This window comes from Rattus norvegicus, chromosome 5 (assembly GCF_036323735.1).
Source record: "Rattus norvegicus strain BN/NHsdMcwi chromosome 5, GRCr8, whole genome shotgun sequence".
Lineage (NCBI taxonomy): Eukaryota > Metazoa > Chordata > Mammalia > Rodentia > Muridae > Rattus > Rattus norvegicus.
The window spans coordinates 156,395,782-156,418,409 of record NC_086023.1 but is presented as its reverse complement, the minus strand read 5'-3'; the positions used below and the strand labels follow the sequence as shown (position 1 = coordinate 156,418,409).

The following is a 22,628-nucleotide window of genomic DNA, read 5'->3' as shown; positions in this document are numbered from 1 at the left end:
GTCTTGCATCCATGAATCTCTTAGGTTCCATCCCTAGCACCACATAGACAACATGGAGGTGCACATATAGTGAGCCCAGGAGAATCAAGTTCAAGGTCATTCTTGGCCATATTGCAAATTCAAGGCCAACCTAGGCTACAGCTAGACCCTGTCTCAGAAACAAAGTAACCCAAACACAAAAGAAAATAGGACCTAAAGAAAGACTGAGACCCTGTCTCAGAAACAAAACAATGTAACCCAAACACAAAAGGAAACAGGACCTAAAGAAAGACTGAGCAGATGGCTTGGGAATTCAGAGAAATCAAGGGGCGCCCAGTGGTCTGTTCATGAGAGGGGAGGTGGATCTGAAGCTAGGGAAGACGCTCTTTGGGTTAGAGTAGGGTATTCCTAGAATATCAGGTTGGGAAGGAGACTGGAAACATTTTATCAAAGCTCCTCAGAAGAGCAGTTCTGTGCTTCCCCAGTGAGGTCTAGGCATGAGGCACACTTAGTCCAGCTGGGCTGCCCGTTGGGTGTGTGGACTTGACCCTTCTGCATTGTCTTCTAAGGACGCGGCAGCTAGCAGCCCTCTAGAAGAACTTCCGCTTCATCTCTTTTGACAGTGTCCCCAGTTTGCCTTTGGGGACATCAGCTCAAAGGCACTGAAGGCTAATGACTCTCAAACAGGCATCCATTTAAGCTCTTAGCCCCATGGTAGGAAGCCAAGGGGCTGGTCAAGTGAACCCGTGTAGTGTTCATCAACCGTATGACACCCCTTTCCACAGAGAGTTCCAACTGAAGCACGCATTTGGAAACTGCCTTTGCTAAGAGGCGCCGACCCCAAACCTGAGCTCCCGGGCAGCTGAAAACCTGGCATTCTTCCCTTCACTTGTTATCTGACTCTGACTCTGACTGAACGGCCACTCATGTTCTAAGGTGTGTTAGTCTTCTACCTAAACCCTTCAAGACTGAAAACACACACACAAAAAAGCCATGGTCTTAAACCTTGGCTTCCAGGATGAGCAAATCGTGCAGGATGAACAGTCCACAGGGTGAGGGTTGATTGTGTCGGCAGAGGCTGCAGCCTGGAACTGATCAGCCTGTAAAAACTAGATAGGAACCTTGGCAAGGGTTGGAATGAAGAGATTTAACAATTCAGGGCCAGAACTGAGGCTGTGATGGGCAGGAGAAAATCGTTAACCAGTGCTACCAACACATGCCTCCTGCCCTTCCCCCTGCCCCCGGTTTAAATCTAAAGCTCTGATCAGCACCCCTAAGATCAACTTGGGATCGTTAGATCTCCACTTTGTTTCCCCTCACAGCCTGCTGTCTTAACCTCTCAGCTCTTTGGCATTCTTTTTGCTTTCTAAGACACGTTCTCTGGTAACCCAGACTGGCCTCAAGCTGAGGATGACCTTGAACTCTTGACCCTTCTGCCTCCATCTTCAGAAATACAGTCCTGCTCTACCAATGCAGGGACCGAAGCCAGGACTTCCTGTGTGCTAGGCAAGCACCCTACCAACAGAGCTTACATTGCTTTCAGAATTCCCTGTCCCTTTAATTAGGGCACTGGGCCGAGTGGCCGAGCCTGGACTGTGGAACCACTGAAGCCAGAGCTTTTGCCCTAAACTCGAGGCACTTCACACACCCCGGGAATCAGCTGAACAGATACGTTAGCCTCATTGGCGTGATGAACCTAGTAGATGAAACGGATATGCAAGAAGTTATAGAGTGTGAATGGACTGTCTGTAATGCCCCAGGCCCTCATTTAAACCTTAGCACTGCTAGGAGGCTGACCCATCTACCCCATTGTCATCAGGCCCTTCAGTTAATGTGGGAACTCTGTTGGGACCTCTACTCATTTATTAAGCTGTCTGCTTAACGGAGCACTTGTATATCCCTTTTCTTAGGAGCATCTTCACAGAAAGGAGTAGACTGGTCCCAGCTCAAAGCCGGCAGCAGAGGCAGGGTGTAGAACCATGAAAGGACCCTCATAGCTGGGGAAGGTAGCGCTGGGAGAGACCCAGACACAGCTGGCAGTTTGACTGAGGCTGACATCCACTGCAGCTTGGAAAGGTGGAACTTGGGATACGACTGGAATACATGAGCTGCTAGGACGAGGGAACTGTGGCCAAGGACAGACTACAAGCAGGCGGTGGGGACATCCTGGGAACGTGAGAAGGTGATTGTGAGAGGGAGCAGACCCACAGTTGCTCTGCGGGGGTGAGGTTTGTAAGGACACAAAGGCCTCCGGATAATAACTAGGTCTTGAGGTGGGAGACCGTTAAAGAGAAATAATACATTAAAATCGGTTTAGCACATAGGCCTTAAAGGAGTGGGGGTGCTTTCCTTTAAAACCGAGAGGAGCCTCCTTAAAAGCTTACTATAGGGCTGGAGAGATGGCTCAGCCGTTAAGAGCACTGACTACTCTTCCAGAGGTCCTGAGTTCAATTCCCAGCAACCACATGGTGGCTCACAGCCGTCTGTAATGGGACCCGATGCCCTTTTCTGGTATGTCTGAAGACAGCTACAGTGTATTCATACAGGTAAGGGAGAGAGCCACCATGGACAGTTGGGCATGGGACTGGTGTCAGAGAAATCCCATAAACAAATGAGATATGTGAATTTTTTAAGTTTTCAGGGGCCGGCAGGAGGTTTTTACGTGGCATGAGTTAGTCTGGGATAGCCTGTATGTTTTACAGGGATGGCCTAAATGACATATGGGGATAGACGACATGACCGGAGTATAGTGGAGCTATGGACAGGAAAGACCATAAACTAGGGGCTGTCTCAACCATGCACAGATCAGCTTCTTAACTCTTGCCCCAGGGAGAGAGCTGCTGTGGGGTGGGGACTGTTTTCTTCAGGCTGTGAGATTTGGCCTCCTAGAGTGACCACTGTCTTGAAAGGACAAGCCTGTGATCTAACAGTACCAAATCTTGAGTGCCAGGGGCCAGTGGACAATAGAGAGCCGTGGGGAACCAAGGAGAGACATAGAAGTCAGGGATGGTTCAACGGATGAAGATGGTGTGGAGAGTGGAGTTGTCTGCTGCCTGCTGACCACAGCTGGCTTCCTTCTCTCCACAGCATCATGGGAAGGAAGAGTAAACATTAATGAAGTATTGAGCCTTCTAGTCATGACTGCAAAGAACTCCCAAAGGAGCAGGTGAATGTGTATGATGTTACAACTAGGCTCTTCCATTAACTCAGGAATTCCCATTGTGACTTATAGTCACCTATTCAGCGAGTTATTTCACAGAGCACCTTGTGCATGGCTTTCATCATGGGCATAATAGGAACAGAAGCAAAATCAATCCTGAGCAAACAAATCTGGAGAGAAAAGCTACGAAACATCCACATCCCCTCCCCAAGCTCCTGTAGCCCCTTGCTCCCTTTGCTTGTTTAATTATCCATTCCTTCATCTATCCATTAATCAGTCCATCATTGGTCAACCCTCCCACCCGCCCACCCTTCACCACGCACCCACCCACCCACCCTCCACTATGTACCCACTCACCCACTCACTCACTCACCCACTCACTCACCCACTCACTCACTCACTCACTCACTCACCCACTCACTCACCCACTCACTCACCCACTCACTCACCCACTCACTCACTCACTCACCCACTCACTCACCCACCCACTCACTCACTCACTCACTCACCCACTCACTCACCCACTCACTCACTCACCCACTCACTCACCCACTCACTCACTCACCCACTCACTCACTCACTCACCCACTCACTCACTCACTCACCCACTCACCCACTCACTCACTCACTCACTCACCCACTCACTCACTCACTCACCCACCCACCCACTCACTCACTCACCCACTCACTCACTCACCCACCCACTCACCCACTCACCCACCTACTCACTCACTCACTCACTCACACACCCACTCACCCACTCACTCACCCACTCACTCACCCACTCACTCACTCACCCACTCACTCACTCACCCACTCACTCACTCACTCACTCACCCACTCACTCACACACCCACTCACCCACTCACTCACCCACTCACTCACCCACTCACTCACTCACCCACTCACTCACTCACCCACTCACTCACTCACTCACTCACCCACTCACTCACTCACTCACCCACTCACTCACTCACTCACCCACCCACCCACTCACTCACTCACCCACTCACTCACTCACCCACCCACTCACCCACTCACCCACCTACTCACTCACTCACTCACACACCCACTCACCCACTCACTCACCCACTCACTCACCCACTCACCCACTCACCCACTCACTCACACACCCACTCACCCACTCACTCACCCACTCAAGAGACGGGTCATGAAGGTACGTTCAGGAAAACAGCTTTTGATTACGTTAGAGTTCTCATTTGAAAACAAAACCAGCGGACCGGTTAACGGTAATAAACGGGGCCTGGCCTTAAGCTGGGATTCTAAAGATGGCCCTGATGTGGAGGAAGGGACGCTGACTGGGTAAGCATTTTGGCAGAGACCAAACCACCTGGCAGTCTCTCTGCCCTTCCTTCAAGGTCTCTGGGAAGGATTCGTGAGCAAGGAGGGGGTGTGGGAGAAATGTGAAGTTCATGTCTACTCCAGGACATTTGCTGTTTCCCTTCTCCCTGCCCCTCAGAGACCCAACCTCATCTACACACATGGGTCCACCCATCCCCTATGGGTCCATCTATCTGTCCACCCATTCATCATGCACACATCTGCCCATGTGTCCATATGTCCGTCTGTCCATGTGTCTGTCAACTCATTTCCTCACCATCCACATATACATACATCTCTCCATCCACCCACCCCTCCATCCATTCACTCCCCCCATATGCACACATCTACCCATCCATCTACCTACTCCTCCCTGCAGCCCACTCATCCATCCATTCATGTATCCATCCTTCCATACACTGTGCACATATACAGTCTGTCCGTCCATCCATCCATCTACACATCCATCCACCATCCATCCACCATCCCTCTACACATCCATCCATCCACCATCCATCTACACATCCATCCATCCACCATCCATCTACACATCCATCCATCCACCATCCATTCATCCATCCATCCATTCCTATATACATACATCCAGATACCTAGTCTCCATCCCCTCACAGAGGCACCCATGTATGTGTCTATCCATCCATTCACTCCCCCAACATGCACACATCTATCCACCCATACATATGTACATACATACATCTATCCTCCTGTACCCTTACCACACAGGCACACATGCATGTATCCATCCATCCATCCACTCGGGGGCCGTATTCTGTAAGTGCCTAGTGCCTAATGCTATGTAGCGTTGCTGCTCCGACAGCCAACAATTCTTAGGGCGTTATCGGAATGTGCTTTATATATATTTAACGAAACCGGAGCACAGATGCGTGGAAGCTGTCTCTGTCCCATCTTCCTTGTGCAAATGTTTGTGACAATTGGCAGCGCTTCTAGATCTCCTGCACATCTGGGGGCCCTGTGTATGGACTGATTCTGGGTGATGGTTTGTATATGCTCGGCCCAGGGAGTGGCACTATTAGAAGGTGTGGCCTTGTTGGAGTGGGTGTGGCCTTGTTGGAGTGGGCGTGGCCTTGTTGGAGTGGGCGTGGCCTTGTTGGAGTGGGTGTGGCCTTGTTGGAGTGGGTGTGGCCTTGTTGGAGTGGGTGTGGCCTTGTTGGAGTGGGTGTGGGCTTAAGACCCTCATCCTAGCTGCCTGGATGTCAGTCTTCTCCTAGCAGCCTTCAGATGAAGATGTAGAACTCTCAGCTCCTCCTGCACCATGCCTGCCTGGATGCTGCCGTGCTCCCGCCTTGATGATAATGGACTGAACATTTGAACCTGTAAGCCAGCCCCAATTAAATGTTGTCCTTATTAAGATTTGCCTTGGTCGTGGTGTCTGTTCACAGCAGTAAAACCCTAAGACACCCTGCCAGGGCCGGCCTGGCATCAGCCCTGAGATTTCTAACAACATGGCTGCCCCTGATACTGCTGCAGCTGCTGCTCTCTTGCTACTGTTATGAATTATAATGTAAATACCCACGTTTTCTGATGGTCTTGGGCGACCCCTGGGAAAAGGTTGCTCAGCTCCAAGGGGTCATGACCCACAGGTTGAGAACCACTTCCCTAGACAGCCCTGTGAATCAGAAGGACACGGGTTGGTACCTGACTTCAAGTCCAGGCTTCTCCTTCCTTTGTCAGCCATTTCCTCAAATCTTGAGCCAGTGTCTGGAATTCTATCAGGGACACACTCGTGCAAATGGGCTCTAGACAGACTCCTTGATTCTTTTCATTTGTTCTTTTTTTTTTTTTCCGGGGCTGGGGACCGAACCCAGGACCTTGCGCTTCCTAGGTAAGCGCTCTACCACTGAGCCAAATCCCCAACTCCGATTCTTTTCTTTTTCTTTCTTTCTTTATTTTTTCGGAGCTGGGGACCGAACCCAGGGCCTTGCGTTTGCTAGGCAAGCGCTCTACCACTGAGCTAAATCTCCAACCCCCAGACTCCTTGATTCATTCACTGAATCAGAAGACCCCGTGGTCCACGGGTTTATAGTCGGGTCTGAGGTGGAAGCTGGGTCACCGCAGGCTGCTCAGAAGTCTTGTTCCTAAGTATTTCAGTTATCGGAGAGTTATACAATGGAAGTCTGTCAAGAACGACCTATTGTACTTCAAGTCAACCATTTCCAGAAACAACCTCTGGTGGTGAGGCCACCTTTTGTGGTCTCTCGGCAATATTTACTATTGAAAGCGTCACCAGCCCAGGGTGCCCTTAGGTTACCTGATAAAGGTCAGGAAACCCTGCATAAGCCAGAGCTGAAAATCCTAACAGTCTGAAAAGATGGCCACCAGAGGGCGTCCCAGGACCACACTTCCTGTTGAATGAGGGTCAAGTGGCATCCCGCCCAAGCCGTTTTTTGTTTTAAGGCCTTGTTTCCCGGTGGATTGAGTCAGTCACAACAGACGCACCTGCCACCCACCTTTTTTTTTCCCCACGCGATGAGATGCTTCCCCTTTCAAAGTTCCTGATGACGCATCCCTTTGATTTCATGCTCACAGAGATCTTGTTGTACCATGAAGAGGACAAAGGGAGTGGATATTTATCAAGTGTCCCCTGTGAGACTCACCCTATGCAATGGTTTTGTTGCTTTGAGCCATGGCCAGGCTCCTCTTTCAAACCCCAGGCTGCTGCTCACTTATTACAGATGGCTGAGGTATTCCCACTGTAGTTAGGAGTAAAATCTGCCTAGGCTGTACTCCTGGAGTAGCCACAGGTCTCTCTGGCTGAGGACCCTTTAATGGGCCTAGCAGACTGAATTCTTCTCTTCTGGTTCTATCAGGAGGCCAAGCCAGCTGTGTAGGCTCACAGCTGACCTGCATGGACACCTGCATTGGACACCTGCATGGACATCTGCATTGGACACCTGCACAGACACCTGCATGGACACCTGCATGGACACCTGCACAGACACCTGTATGGACATCTGAATCTCCCATCTGTTAGGTTCAGTTAATGCAGCCGCACTGGAATGCCACAATAAAGTAGTTGGTGCCCACTTCTTCAAGCAGTGAAGGGTCTGGAGTGAGGACACCTTTTGGGAAGAGTATTGCCCTTCTCGCCCTCAGATACCCATCCATCTAAAAAGGAGATTGGACTAGAGGCGGACCTCCGTTGATAGAGCATTTGCCTAGCACACAGGAAGCCTGGGGGCTTCTCCCCAGCATTGTATAAAACCAGCTGTGGTAGTTAAAGCGCATAATCCTAGCACTCAGGAGGTGGAAGCAGGAGGAGCAGAAGTTCATGGTTATCATTGGCTATAACGCAAGTTCAAGGTCAGCCTGGGTTACATAAGACCTTACCTAAAAAAAAAAAGTGTTTTTATTTCTTTAAAGTGGGGGTTGGATAAGATGGATTTGCTTCCCCATCTAAATTAGTCCTTGCCAGTGGGGGCGTGTTGAGGTCTGATGACAATGGGGACAATATTTTTAGGTTTTTTTTTTTTTTTTTTTTTAATGCTTCTCATAGTAAGCCATCTGGCCAGAAATGTTCCTTCCAGAGAGAACCATGGCAGTCTTGGATAAGACTGGAGAGAGAGAGAGCGGAAGAGAGAGAGAGAGAGAGAGGGAGAGAGAGAGAGAGAGAGAGAGAGAGAGAGAGAGAGAGAGAGAGAGAGAGAGAGATCGGGATCCGGACATGCTGGCACTTGTTCACCTCAGCCCTCAGGAGGCAGAGGCAGGTGGGTGGGTCTCTGTGTGAGCTCAGGGTCGGGTTGTTGTTTCACAGCTCGAGTTTCAGGGTATGGAAACATAGGAATTCACTGCTATAGAAAATAAAGGATTTATTGCTGCCCGGCAGACAGGAGCCACTGTGTGCATCTGTCCCCACTGTGTGGCAGTGCTTAGCATTGTGCTGGCCCAGGATAGGTGCTCAAAATATGACTGGATGGATGGATGGATGGATGGGCGAATGCAAGTGACTGTGTAAAGTCTGGAGGAACAATGGAGACTGTTACAGGGGAAAAGAATTCGCTTATTCAGAAGAGGGAACTGAGATGCCAGGGGAGACTTAGGGTCTTGTGAGCGCTGTTGAGTCCCGCGGTTCCTTTAGCTGATCCGGGAGACCAGGTGTGGCCCTGGAGGCCGGAGACCCGGGCCCACCATCTCTGAGGGGCAGGATGGGTTTGCAGGAGAGGAATATGGATTCCGAGCTTCTCCAGGTCTGGGACGGCAGCAGCCGGGGGGTGGGGGGGTTGGCTATGGAGCGGAGCAGGACCTCAGCAGGGTGGGGTGGGCCCAGTGCACAGTTTGTTGGGGTAGTGAGCATACTTGCGGTTATAAGTGCCCAGGTTGTGGCGAAAGCAGAGGGCAGCTCTCTTGTCACACTCACAGGTCTGCCGCTGGCAAGTCGTTCTACCAGCTAGAGATGGGTGGAAACAAGCCAGGGACTCAGGTGGCAGCTGGGGGCTAAGCGCTGGGGGCTGGGCGCTAGGCGTGGGTGGTGGGCGGGGCGATGGCGGCTCCTGGCTGTTCCTGGCTGCTCTGTGGTCCAGCTTCCCAGCCCCATCCTTAGCCCCTTTTTTACTTCCTATGGAAGCCCACACCCAAGGGGATGCTCCATACTTATGCCGGTCCAAGGCATGCAATCCTTCCTACCAGGTGCAGGACACAATGAAAGCCAAAAATTTGCCCTGGGTGTTTCCTTCCGCTCTACCCTCACTCCCAAGGTCTTAGCCCTCTCACCTTTCTCCTGCCCGGGCTGTAACAACTCTCCCCTATGTGATGTTACTGATGCTTTGGATCCGGGCTATTAGACTAATGCTGGGGCTTCTCGGGATGTCAGCCTGTCTTTATCAGAGTAGATGGAACCGGTATCCAGCCCAAGTATCATACTGGCCCACCCTGCCTTCCCTAGAGCCAGCTAGCATCCTTCTAGCAGGTGCCAGTGGCCTGGAAGACTCACTTCAACCCTCTGCGGTTGTCTGTTTCTGCCCAGTGTAGCTCTGGCTCTTTTTTCCCCGGGAATATACCCCCCTGTCTAGAACGGTCTTGAGTCTCATTTCCCCTTCAGAGATGAGCATTTCCCTTCAGGATTCTGCCCACATCTGCTATGTCAGCAGGACTTGAGCCCTAATAGTGGGCAGCTGTGGAGAAGGGCGTGGCTACCTCAGCGTAAGAGGCAAAGAGTCACGCGGGTTTTCTACAGCCCATTCCTTTGCTCGGAGGACCATGGTGGGCATAAGGCAGAGTGCCTGTGTTCCTTCAGCCTGACTCCTCCCCGAAGACCCTCTCAGTGCCATCCCACCTGGTGACTACCCCACCCTTGCCTGAGCCCTTAGTGATGAGGACCTGATGCAACTGGGTATTCTTGGTCAAGGCTATTTCCCTAGATAAGACCTGGAGGAAGGGGTTGGGGATTTAGCTCAGTGGTAGAGCACTTGCCTAGCAAGCGCAAGGCCCTGGGTTCGGTCCCCAGCTCCGAAAAAAAGAAAAAAAAAAAAAAAGACCTGGAGGAAATCTAATAGAGTCAAATGGGCAATGAACCGGGCAGGGTGAAGGGGTGAGCTCAGCCTAGCAGCCCCAAAGGAGGGAGGCAAACAGCTTGTGAGAATGGGGGCTGCTGTCCAGAGTCACAGCTCCTCCCGACTCCTCCTAGGGGAGGGTTGTTGGACTCTAGCTCTGGGTGTGGCTCAACTCTGTCACTCCTGGTGACTCCCCAGAGGCTGAGCCTGGGCAAGGGCTACATCGACGATGGGTCACGAAGCTGTGTAGCCCAGACGCCCAGTAAGAATCTGAAATGATGGACCAGTGCTCCCACTCTTATGTGATGAGGATCAAGGTCAGCATCTGGAGGGACTCCTGCCTACCCAGTGTCTGGCTCACCCCCGGGATTGGTCACCTACCACAGAAGATGGTGTCCCGGGTGATAGAGAAGAGGTACTTTTCCAGTTTGGGATCACAGCCCAGCTTCTCCAGGCGGCCATAGCAGCAGTCATGGGCGTGACAGCACCTGTGGGGGCAGAATTAACCTGGAGGGGCTGTGAGTTCAGCTGGGCTGGGCTGAAGCAGGGCTCCTGGGACCCCGGGACCCAAGATAGAAGTGGAGTATAAATCCATGCTGTCTAGGTTTCCCCAGCTTCTCCTTCCTCCCAGGCTGCTCCCCCAGCTCCTCCTCCTCCTCCAGGCAGTCCTCCAGCTCACCAATCCGTCTGGTCCACCGGCCAGTTGGAGCCACCAACACCACAGTAACAGCCGTAGTCGTTGTACTGCAGGGCGGGCTTTCCTGTCATTCTCTCAATCATTACTCCAAACTGGACCAGGTTCCCACCAGCCAGGGGCGCTATGGAAAAGGAGGCAGAGGCCACAAGGTTCCTCAGGGCCAGTGAGCATTGCATCCAGGGTCCCATCATGAAGTCGCTTCAGATCTGACGCCAGACATTTCCCCAACCATTCAGCAAACCTCCCCATTCCAAAGCACCCAGCTATCAATAACAGTGATACTAAGTAACGATATTCTCAGTGGCATGCTTTGTGCTTTGATTCCCCTAGGTACCGGCCCCCTGAACTGTGTGTTTGTTTGTGTTTGTCTGTGTCACCCATAGGTGCGTATATCTACAGAAGCTGTGGTTGGTACCAGATTCCTTTACTTTCCATCTCTCTGTTTGAGACAGAATCTCTAGGTGAACCTAGATCTTGCCTATTTGGCTAGACTGGCTAGCCAGGGAGGCAGGAGGCTCTCCCCGACTCACTCCCCACCCACTCACACTCAGCATTAGGGTTACAGATGTGCACCACAATGCCTAGCTTTTTTTTTTTTCTTTTTTTCAGAACTGGGGACCGAACCCAGGGCCTTGAGCTCGCTAGGCAAGCGCTCTACCGCTGAGCTAACTCCCCAACCCCACAATGCCTAGCTTTTACGTGGGTCTTAGGGATTCGAACTCAGTCTCCTACCCAGCCCATGTTCCTTGCTCTGTTTCACTTGCTCACACTGTGCTGGCTCTCCACAACGACTCTTTACATCTCTCCCAGGAAAATCTGAATCTCCCCAGACCTCAGCCCTTGTCTCCCCAACAGTGGAGAGTTCACCACAAAGATCTCATTACACACCCGTGTGCCTGTTTCCCAGCTTTCTCCATGGCTCTCCCTGAATTCCTCCAGAACCTTCTGATTCAGCGGTGGGGAGGACCCCACATCCCTTCTGAGTGCATTCTTCTAAGGTGGGGAGGCACTCATCCCCACAGGTTGGGGATCCCAGGGTCCCCACATTCTCCGACTGCATTCTTCTCAGCTCCTCTCTCCTGCCCTCCCTCTCTTCCAGTCACTGCTGGTTCAGGCTGTGCATGCCTCAGGAGCCCCAGGATGGCCAGGTAGGTGGTAGGAAGGCTGGCAGCCTCTATCGCTGCTTAGTACCCATGATGCCCTGTGTAGAGACATGCTCAGGTATCCAGAGTGCTTCCTATTGCGGGGTGGGGGAGGAGAGGAGGAGAGAGGTCATGAAAGGCACTTACCCAGGAGGCAAAGGAAAACCAGGGCAATGGGAGGTTTCATCCTGGGGGTAGGCAGGGGGCATGGGAGCCTGCTGCAGTGGGAGGAAGTGAGCAGGGGCCTCTGATCTCAGGCCACCTCCCAATTAGTTAAATACACAGGGCCTGTCCACTCCCCATCATTAACCCTTGAGTGTCCAGTGATGCAATAATTCTGACACTTTGACTAAGTTCCCAGGGGAGGGGCCAGCCAGTGCCCTGGGGACTCTGCTTATGAGGGTGTGTGAAAACACGGGTGGGGCAGTCTTGTGGCCATCTTTCCTTCTCCTCCACCTTCCCTGGACCCCCAGGCTCCAAAGTTGCCAACCTTGCTTCCAGGGGCTGTGCCCCATTTTGTTTCCTGTGTTTCATGAGGCGCTCATTCCCTTTTTTTGGGGGGGGGTTCTTTTTTTTGGAGCTGGGGACCGAACCCAGGGCCTTGCGCTTCCTAGGTAAGCGCTTTACCACTGAGCTAAATCCCCAGCCCCGCTCATTCCCTTTTAACTGACTCGTTAGATGGGACCCAGTGCTGTGGAGAAGCTGAAGCTCGCACAAAACCAAGCTCCAAGTGTGTACAAGCTTCCAATGCAGAAGTGCCCTTCCCTAGCCGTCCCTGTTCATGACTGGTGACTGAGATAAGTTGATCATCTGCTTCTGTCAACCTTCAGGGCCTTCTGAATCCTGTTTCTACCATGGATCACGAGGCCCTGGGCAGGCCCTTCCCCCTTGCTTGGGACCTCAGCGTTCCTGTCTGTGTTACAGAGACAGAGGCCTCCTGCCTCACCTCCTTCATGAGAACTGGCTCTCACTGAGCGTGTGCAGGGCCACAAGTGAGCACTGACACACAGGGCCAAAGACCCCCAGTAGCCCCATGACTCTGAGGCTTTCATGACTCTGAGACTTTTATTCCCATGTGACAGGAAGTGGGGTGGGGACTGACACAGACAGACAGATGACTGACAGACAGACAGACACTCCTTGGTAAATGAGGAGCTGGAATGTGGAACCAGGCAGCCCTAAAGGGCTCACATTAGCCCCTTGGGGAGAGGGGGGGCACTGTGCTTCTCAGACCACAATTTTATTTTTTTTAAATAAAATCAGAGGAATGAGACTAATACAACCTGGACTAGTTTGACTTTATAATAGCACGATTATAAAGCCAAATTTCCTGTACTCTATTTTTCTTTCAGTCGTGGGAAAGGCTCTCATGGGAGGAGGGACCTAGGGCACACATGTAATGTCCCTTCTTCCCAGCTTCAAGCCTCAGCTGCTCCTTTAGGGCCTGGAGTCTGTCTGCTTTTTGTGGCCGTGGCTGGGCCTCAAGAGAAGGAATCCAGACACCTGGGCCAGAGTCCCCAGTCCCTGGAAAGTTTCTCCAAGAGTCAGGAGAGATGAAGAGCCACTCCCTGGGCTGTGGGACTGAGGAAGAAAGGTTTTGAACACAGGAGGGGAGCCTGTAAACACGGCTGTACACAGAGCCTTAGCCCCACCTCCAATGCTGTTCACCCACTTCCTGCTACGCCCCCCCCCACACACACATACATATCTCTGGAAGGGGGAGGGGGTTCTGGGTACTGCAGGCCCTGTCCCGGTTGCAGAGGTGATGAGGACCAGAAACAAGTCTACCTACCTGCCTGGTACACCCTGCAGCTCTGAGTCACAGTCTACTGAGAGAGGTCCCTTTTCCCATTTCCTTTTGATTTTAATGAGACCTCTCCTGGCAGTCCCTGGCTTCTGGCCTGGGTCATGAGGCCTCAAACTGTGAGTCATAGGAACAAGTGACTCCTAACAACACTGCCACAGAAGTTTAGTCCCTAGGAGTGCGGAACACAAGAAAAGCCTGGTTCTGAGGCAGTTGCTTTTGTGAAACATTCTGAATCCTGACCCGGTCAGGATGGGGACCCTGCAAGTTCCCATTGGTCTGTATTGGTGTTGGAGAAGTCTGGTCTGGCTTCCTGGAGGAGGCTCCCCATTGAAGTTTGCAGTGCAGTGCTAGTGGAGGCTGGACTTGCAAGGGTTCAGACATCCCAGAAAGGGTATGGTGTTAGGGCTTTCACACCTCTGGTATAATGGCAGAAATTACAGCAAAGCCAGGACTTGAATGCCCGCGCCTTCGCTGAAGAACCTCTCTGAGCCTAGCATCATCATCTATAAAAATGGAACTAATTAGACTGATATTTTAGGGCTATAAGCCAGACGAAGAAGACACGAGATGGAAAGGCACCCTTGTCCCCAGCGTGCTCTCTCTCTCTCTCTCTCTCTCTCTCTCTCTCTCTCTCTCTCTCTCTCCTCTTCCTCATGCCCTATCTTAGGTCCAGGGAAGGCAGGTGCTATGGGCAGGTAAAGGCATTCACTGTACTGGGGAAAGGCATGTTCACAGGGCCACTGTCTCTACTTGATGGTTGGAGTGTGGAAGGAGCGGGGGGCTAGGGTGGAGTGGTTGGCAGGGAGGCCAGGATGAACGCGTATGAAGCACTGAGGAGCTCAGACCCATAGCGCCATTTTCTTGCTCTTGGTACAAATTTGTATCTTTGGTGGGGCTGGACATGTAGCTTAGTCGGTATAGTACATATACATAGAACACATGCATACACATGTAGACAGGCATACACATGTACACACACATGAACACACATATACGCATGTCACACATACACACGTACATACGCACACATGTATATACACACATGCACATGTAGACAGGCATACATGTGTACACACACATATACACATACACACGTACATATGCACACATGTATATACACACATACACACATGGACAGGCACACACATATACACATGTACATATATATGATGCCCTGGATTTGATGCCCTGCACTGTGTGAACTGGGTGTGTGGGTGCACGTCTGGAACCCCAGCACTTAGCAGGCAGAGACAAGAGGATCAGAAGCTGAAGTTAATCTTTGGGTTTGTAGCAGTTTAAGGCCAGCTTGGGCTACACATCTAAAATAATAAAAAGGTGTTAGGAGTTTCAGGGGACTGGGCTCAGTGGGTGAGAGGGTTTGCTGCATAAGCTTGAGGGCCTGAGTTTAAATCCCTGACACCCACATAAATACTCAAGTGTGTCTTTACAGGTCTAGAACCATCAGGACACCTGATGTCCTCCTCTGGCCTCTTCATGCACATTTATGGGTGTGTATACCTGCAAGTACAGGTGCACACACATGTACACACGTGCACACATGTGCACATGTACACACATACACATGTACAGATGTACATATGCATATACACATGTGCTCACAAATACACACACGGGTATACACATGTACACACATGCATACACAGGTATGTACTTATATAACACACATACACATGCACACATACATACACACATACACACAGACAGGCATACATATGTGCACACACATGTACATACACATGCACACATGCACATGTACATATGCACACATATGTATATACACACATACACACATAGACAGGCACACACATACACAATGTACACACACATACATGCACACACATATACACACATGTACACAATACAACACATATATACACATGGGTACACACATGTACACATGCTTACACATGTACAAGGCACACACATGTACACACACAGCCCTCTTTTAGTTTACAATCATCACCATCAAATCAAAGGCTATGATTTACTCATTCCCTAGACAGCTATGAGCACTGTGCTGCCAGCCAGCTGACATCATTCACTTCCTGTCATAGGCATTTGATGTCTCCTAGAGTCTTAAGGACCCCGTGGAGCTCTCTGAACAAAGCAGCTGTGTTTGTCACTTTTCCAGTCGCTGTGACAAAATACCAGACAAAAGTAACTTAAGGGTGTTCTGGTTCACAGTTCAAGGATGCACAGTCCGCTGTGACAGAAAGACATGGGGCAGGAGCATGAAGCAGCTGCTCATATCGCTTCTGCCTTCATGAAGGAAGGGGGAAGGGGAGAATGGAGAGGGGAGGGGAAGGGGGAAGGGGAGGGGGAGGGAGGGAAGGAGGGAGGGGGGGGAGAAAAGCTGGTGCTCAGTTTGCTTCTCATTCATCCCTGCCCTTAGAATGATGCCAGCCACATTCCCTCCTCACTTAAAACTTTCTGAAAGTTTCTTCAGAAACATGCCCAGGAGTGTGTTTCCATGGTGACTGTAAATTCTGTCAGGGTGATGATGAAGATGAACCATCACAGGGCAGTGACCTTATTAATTCTTCTTCAGTCAATAAACTAAACTGAGAACCTATTCAATGCAGAGGACCTACTGTGTGCCGGAGATCTACTCTCTGCTAGGGACCTACGCTGTGCTGGAGATCTACTCTGTACTGCGGATACACTGGCGAGCAAGAGCAGCACCTACTAGTTAGAGCCGATAAAGAATCTGAAAGTACAGGAGGAGCCTCCAGACCTGGTTGGATGATGGAACATGTTCTGCTTGCCTTTTGGTCCTTTTCTCCCCTCTTCTTTCTCAGTATCATCTGCTCTTAAGCTTACTTCTGTGGTTGGAGGATGGTCCCATGTGTCAGGACCTCCTGCTTCCTCCCCTCCTTTGAGGAAAGGGGAGAAAGCTGACCTTCTTCAGATTTCAGAAGTCTTTAACTTTGTTCTATGGGCTCAGTCCGACCCCATCCTTGTTGCCAAGGGGAGCAGATGGAAGCTGGTTGACTCCTCCTTCAGAATCCAAATGGGGTTACATGTGGTTGAGAGCTATCCAATGTGGCTGTTGGGAGCCAATCACTAGACCACTACACCAGTTCTCCAGCCCCTCAGGAAACATTGTTTCAATCCATGTATCACTCTTACAACATACCAAGGATGGTCCTGATAGCACCATGCCTTCCAAGCCTCCCAGAACTCTGAGTTTGTTTATTGAAAGAGAAATGGAGAGCCTGAGAAGTGCCTGCCTGAGAAGAAGTAAACGCCGGGCTAGTGATGCAGCTCAGTGGTAGAGCGCATGGAGAGCAAGTAAACAGTCCTGGGCTTTGGAGTCCTCACCACCTCAAATGAAAACAGTACGAGAGAGGACTGAGATGGCTCAGCATTCAAGAGAGCTTGCAGCTCTTCTAGAGAACCCAAATGGTTCTAAGCACCCACGTTGGATAGATAGCTCACAGCGATGTGTAACTCCAGCTCGGGGGGATATGATATGATGCCTTCTTCAGGTCTCTGTATGCACTTGCAACCCCTCTGTCTCTGTCTCTCTGTCTCTCTGTCTCTCTGTCTCTCTGTCTCTCTCTGTCTCTGTCTCTCTCTCTCTCTCTCTCTCTCTCTCTCTCTCTCACACACACACACACACACCAATTAAAATAAATTCTTCAGAGTGTGAGAAAGCTGGAAATACAAAAGGTATATATCTCAAAGTGAAAGCTGACCAACCCAGGAGCTCCCAGGAAAGCTTCCAACATAAATAAAGAAGCCTCCAGAGCAGTGGGAGCCACCCTTGAGTTGCCTGAAGACATTCAAAATACGGTCACAATGCCTGGCTACCAACCCCTTATGTATAAAGAGAAAAATGATTCGCTGTATCCACCTCGGCAAACATTTACGCTTTCAACACTGTTGCTTGAGAACATGAAAGAATTCCTGGTGATCTTGGGGGCACAGTCAGGGAAATGTGTATCTGAGAGCGCCTGCTGTGCAAAGAGACAGGATGTGGCTGCTCCGAGGCAGAGAGTTAGATGGTAGATGCAGCCTGCTTACTACAAGCAAAAAAAAAAAGGATAGGGATAAATAAAATTTGATTTATTCATTTTTAGGATAGAAGGGAGTATAATTGTAGGGAGCCTTTTGGGGCCACTTCCTTTTAGACACTGGGAGGAGTCTGACATTATCAGGGCAAAGGAAATAAGCTCAGGGCCAGAATCTGACTTTGGGCCTGGACTCAGGCAATGGGCCCAGATTAAGAACCTTTACATTTGAGTTAATGCAAAGCTCAGAGCAGGTTCAGGGGAAGTATGTGTGGCAGCCCTTTGGTCATCCTGACCAGCCCCTAGAAAGGTGTTTGCAGGATTTTTTTTTTATTGTCTTTCTTGTTCCTTGACTCAGAACTGATATTATTATTCTGCATGTAATTAAAGTGGTACCTTGCCTAGCAAACACAAGGCCCTGGGTTCAGTTCCCAGCTCTGAAAAAAAGAAAAAGAAAAAAAAAGTGGTACAAAAGCAGATTGGAAAATAAAAAAATCTGCTTCGGCCTCAGAACTGGCTGGAGTTCTGTTAAGTGTTGTTTAATTGTCTTTTTTTTTTCTTTTCTTTTTAATCCTCATTCCTGCCCTGGAGAACCTGTTGACTGACTGAGCTGGTTTGGTCGTGTAATTGGTAATTGTTTAAATGTTCTTAAGTGTATTGAATGAAAAAACAAATTCTTCAGAGAAGATTTGAAAGGTCTTGCCAGGGCAAATACTTGGGATCTTTGAACATGGTCTACATGGGATTTCTTTGCTTGGTATGACAAAAATAGAGTCTGGAAATAAGCTTATATAATAAGCAGATATAGATGTATAAATAATCAAGGTTTTTGATCTTTAAAATCTATGTTGAAAAGCAGGGGATCGGGAGCCTAATCTATCTCAGACAGTAGAAACTTAGGCCACGACAATTATATAAAGAGAAAAGGGCATACTACCCTATGTACCCACAGAGATATCAATCTCCACAGAAGGGAGGGTTTAAGTTTACAATGACGTATGAATAACTGAAGCTTTTGATCTTAAGTTGTAGGTCACATGCAGGGGATGGTGGAGAAGCACTGTCTCAACAGACATTTGTTTAGGTTGTTGCTAAATACTTTGAATTGTTTTAATCATCAAATGGTGTGTGGTTATGAGTTTGGTGGTCATATTATAATTCCTCTGGGAGAGAGGTCATGCTGTACCTTTAATGATTTCCGGTTACTGGACCAAGGACATGGTGTTTTGGGAGAGAGGCTCTGTAATTGTGTTGACAGGAAACGAGAAAAGGCTTTGGACCCCTTCCAGAGTGACATGGATCAGATATAACAGGGGTGGATCCCCCTTGAAGATCTTGCCGGAAAAAAAAAAAGAGAAAAATTCAAGAAAATCAAACAGGACAGGGGTAGACCCTATGAAGATCCAACAGAAAACTTCGAGAGAACCAAACAGGACAGGTAATTTGATCTGCTGCTCTCCCTGACATGGAGCAGCCCAGTAACTGGCTTGAAAATAAAATTGTCTCTAGCCAAAACTTCAGCTACTGTCAGACCACAAATCTTGTTGGTTATGGAATCCTTAAGATTCTTCGTGCCCTCCTTCCTATGGCACGAGTGAGGATTCATTACGATTGGTTATTGATCATATTAACTTATAAAAAGATATAGTTGTCTTTCGCCTGCTCAAAGAAGGAATAAGATTCATCCTCAAGGACGCTGATATGACCTGCTGTTCGAGCACCATGCTTCCTGATGCTGTCCAGAGACTTGCTTCCGGAACAGCTTCAGGAGTTGCTACTGATTCCTGATGATCTTGCCTCATCCAGTCTTTCAGATGGATCCAGTCATAGTCGTCATCATGTTACTCTTAGATGGGCATTGTGCCTATGCAACTCACTCAAGAAGACAGGGCTTAGACCCAGTCCTTCTAATAGTTGCTATTACAAACTATTTAGGATGGTTAAGTAACAGAAGTTTAGGGCCAGATAGATGTTTATGTTTATGGTTATCTTGGATTCTCATTTAATTATAATAAAAGTTTTCAATTTACTCAAATATAAATGCCTTAGAGTAGTTAAAGTTTAACAGTTCAGACATACTTTACGTAGAGAGATACTCTTAAAAAACATCAGAAATCTACACAATGTGACACTGAATATTATTATATTATTATTATTTTTTGGTTCTTTTTTTCGGAGCTGGGGACCGAACCCAGGGCCTTGCGCTTCCTAGGTAAGCACTCTACCACTGAGCTAAATCCCCAGCCCCATATTATTATATTATTAAGGATCATTTGACAGTGAGACACGTCTGGTCCAAAGAAGAAATTGAGCATCAAAACCTCCACTTGGAGTTGCTCCAGTAATGGCAAGGTAGCCACTGGACAAAACTTGCTTTGTTCATCTGCAGATAAAATACTGTCTAAAGAGGATAAACAAATGTGCAATAGTCGACTGCTAAGCTCTGCCAAGACAGGGTAAGCTAGTCCTTCATATTCCTGCTTCATTTCAAGGTCTGCCAGATGGCTCTGGGCCAGAAGGCTGAAGACAGATGCTCTGACATTTTGAGGAATAGGGGACTGTTGCTGTAGTCAGCTGTTTCTACAATTTAAGTTTTTGAAGCTATGTTTTGTGCTTCCTAAATATTCAGGTAATATTTAATTGGTTCTCATATTTCCAGTGGGGTTGAAGACTAGTTGTAGTCTCATAATCGAACTCAAGTTGTTTAATATTGAGAGAGATGATAGAGATAAAAGGATGGTTTCAGATGGTGATACAAGCTAAAATCAGAACATAATTCAGGTATAGAATTATAAGCTCTTTAGTTAGGATAGGTGGTGGGGTACTTTAACTGACAAATACGATGGACTGGACGTTAATTGTATATCATGTCAACGAGGGTGCTGAAGGTACCTGGAAGAGAATGGGGGACAAGAGACGCAAAGAAGGACGCCAAGACAAGAGTCTGATCAAGGCGACAATTTTATTTTTCCCAAGGCTGAATTTATACCATAGCAGGGGTAACAGAGGGAGGGGGGAAGTGGGAAACATTTACTCAGGCCAAGGACACAGTATTCGTGTGGTCAGCTGACATCAATAGGATGTTGGTTTTTCAGAAAGGTTACAGGTCATCACATTGGGCATCTTGACGTCAGATGTATTTCTCAGCAAGGTCAGAACTTTATCATATTATTATTCATCCTGACCACCAGATTTGTATTAATCTTCTGCAGCTGGCTGGGGATTTTCCATGAACCCAGTCATACTTAACTAACCATAATAATAACATCAATAATGGAGGGTTTCAAGGGCATCGCTCCCAACAATATCACACTTTCTAACTTACATAATTGTTATGGTTATGTTTAATTAACGTTTAAGAGAAGAGCTCCCCCTTTTAAATTTGGACAGAAAAGTTGAAATGTTGGGGATTGGCTCTGATGCTTTGAATTTATCTGGCTCCCCAAAATCAGGAATTTGAAGGGAACACTGAAGGTCCTTGTCCCCAGTTGGGTTTTGATCGATCAATAAAGAGCCAACAGCTGGGTAGGTAGACTGAGGCAGGACTTTTAGATTTGCATGGGCTAGGAACTGGGAGAGAGGAAGGGGCAGAGAAGGCCATGACAGGGAAGAAGAAAGACCAAACCTAAAGACCTACCAACATGTGAGAATTCAGGGTAGGTGTCCACAAGGGCCACTTCCCTGATTGGGCCTGGGTAGCAGAGATGAAATCTAGATTTTAAAAGATGTTAACTCAGGAGTACCGGAGGGGAGCGTTTGCTAGCAGGGTAAGATTTAAGACTGTTCAACCATCAAGCTAGTCATGGCATATCAAAATTAACTGGTATGTTGGTGTGTGTGTGTGTGTGTATGTGTGTGTGTGTGTGTGTGTGTGTGTGTGTGTGTTTCATTTGTGAATCCAGAGGCCTCTGGTGGGTGGCTGTGAACGTGACCTGCTGGGAATACAAAGAGTTTAGCTAAATTATCACTACAAGAGCCCACCATCCTGACTTACATGTTTAGGTAGATTTTATTCTATCTTATTTTTCTTAGGGAGTTTGCTTTAAATTCTATACATACATATTTATATGTACGTGTATGTCTAGGATTTATGGACATGGATGCAGTGTCCATGGAGGCCAGAAAAGGGCATCAGATCCCCTGGAGCTAGGATTATGGGAGGCTGTGAACTGCTTGATATGGATGCTGGGAACCAAACTCAGGGACTCTGCAAGAACAGCAAACTCTCTTAACCTCTGACCCAAAGTCGCCCGCACAGGCTTGCCTTCTCCTCAGCAGCATTCTGTCTCGGTGATTGACAGGCCTATTTGGGTTAACGCTTAAGGAAGGGGATAATAATCCGTCCTTGTTCTTGACCTGAAAGCTTCCTGTCAGATGGCAATCTTACGATCTTCCTGACAGTTCACATCTCCACCCAGGTCAGAGATGCATACAGCCCAGATCCCATTCTTCTGATTAAAGAAAAAAAAAATCATGTTGCAGAACAGATTTAAACGAATTAAAGAAACACAAACATTTAAGAAGCACATAAACAAAATAGCCGTGTGTGGGGTTGGGCGAGGGCGGAGAGGGTAAACTGATCGCTGAACAAGCAAGAGGGGCAGAGTTCGCATCCCTAGCGTTCACCTCTAAGCAGGTGTGGAGGCGCGTGTCTCCAGCCCCAGCACCAGGGGTTGGGGAGGGAGTGCTAGCACAGGTATGCATGTGTATGGCTGTGTGTGTGTGTACATGAGTATGTGTGCATGCATGAGTGTGTACTTGTTGTGTGTGCATGTGTGCATGTGTGCATGTATGCATGCATGTGTGTGCATGTTGTGTGTGTATGTGCATGTTATGTGTGCTTGTGTGTGTATGCTAGTGTGTGTGCATGTGGGTATACATGAATGTGTGCTTGTTGTATGTGCATGTATATATATATATGTGTGTGTGCATGTGTGTAT

The 22,628-nt window shown here is 48.8% G+C and overlaps 1 protein-coding gene across 2 annotated transcripts; it reads right to left on the bottom strand.

Annotated features, from left to right (window-relative positions):
• Nucleotides 1–7,988: 7,988 nt before the first annotated feature.
• On the bottom strand, nt 7,989–13,771 carry Pla2g2e (phospholipase A2, group IIE). Of its 2 annotated transcripts, none has more exon segments than NM_001419221.1 (4): nt 7,989–8,906; nt 10,390–10,496; nt 10,688–10,826; nt 13,640–13,771. In NM_001419221.1, coding segments are annotated over 3 exon segments (351 nt in total). In that variant the 5' UTR covers nt 10,789–10,826; nt 13,640–13,771; the 3' UTR covers nt 7,989–8,763.
• Between the last annotated feature and the right edge of the window lie 8,857 nt (nt 13,772–22,628).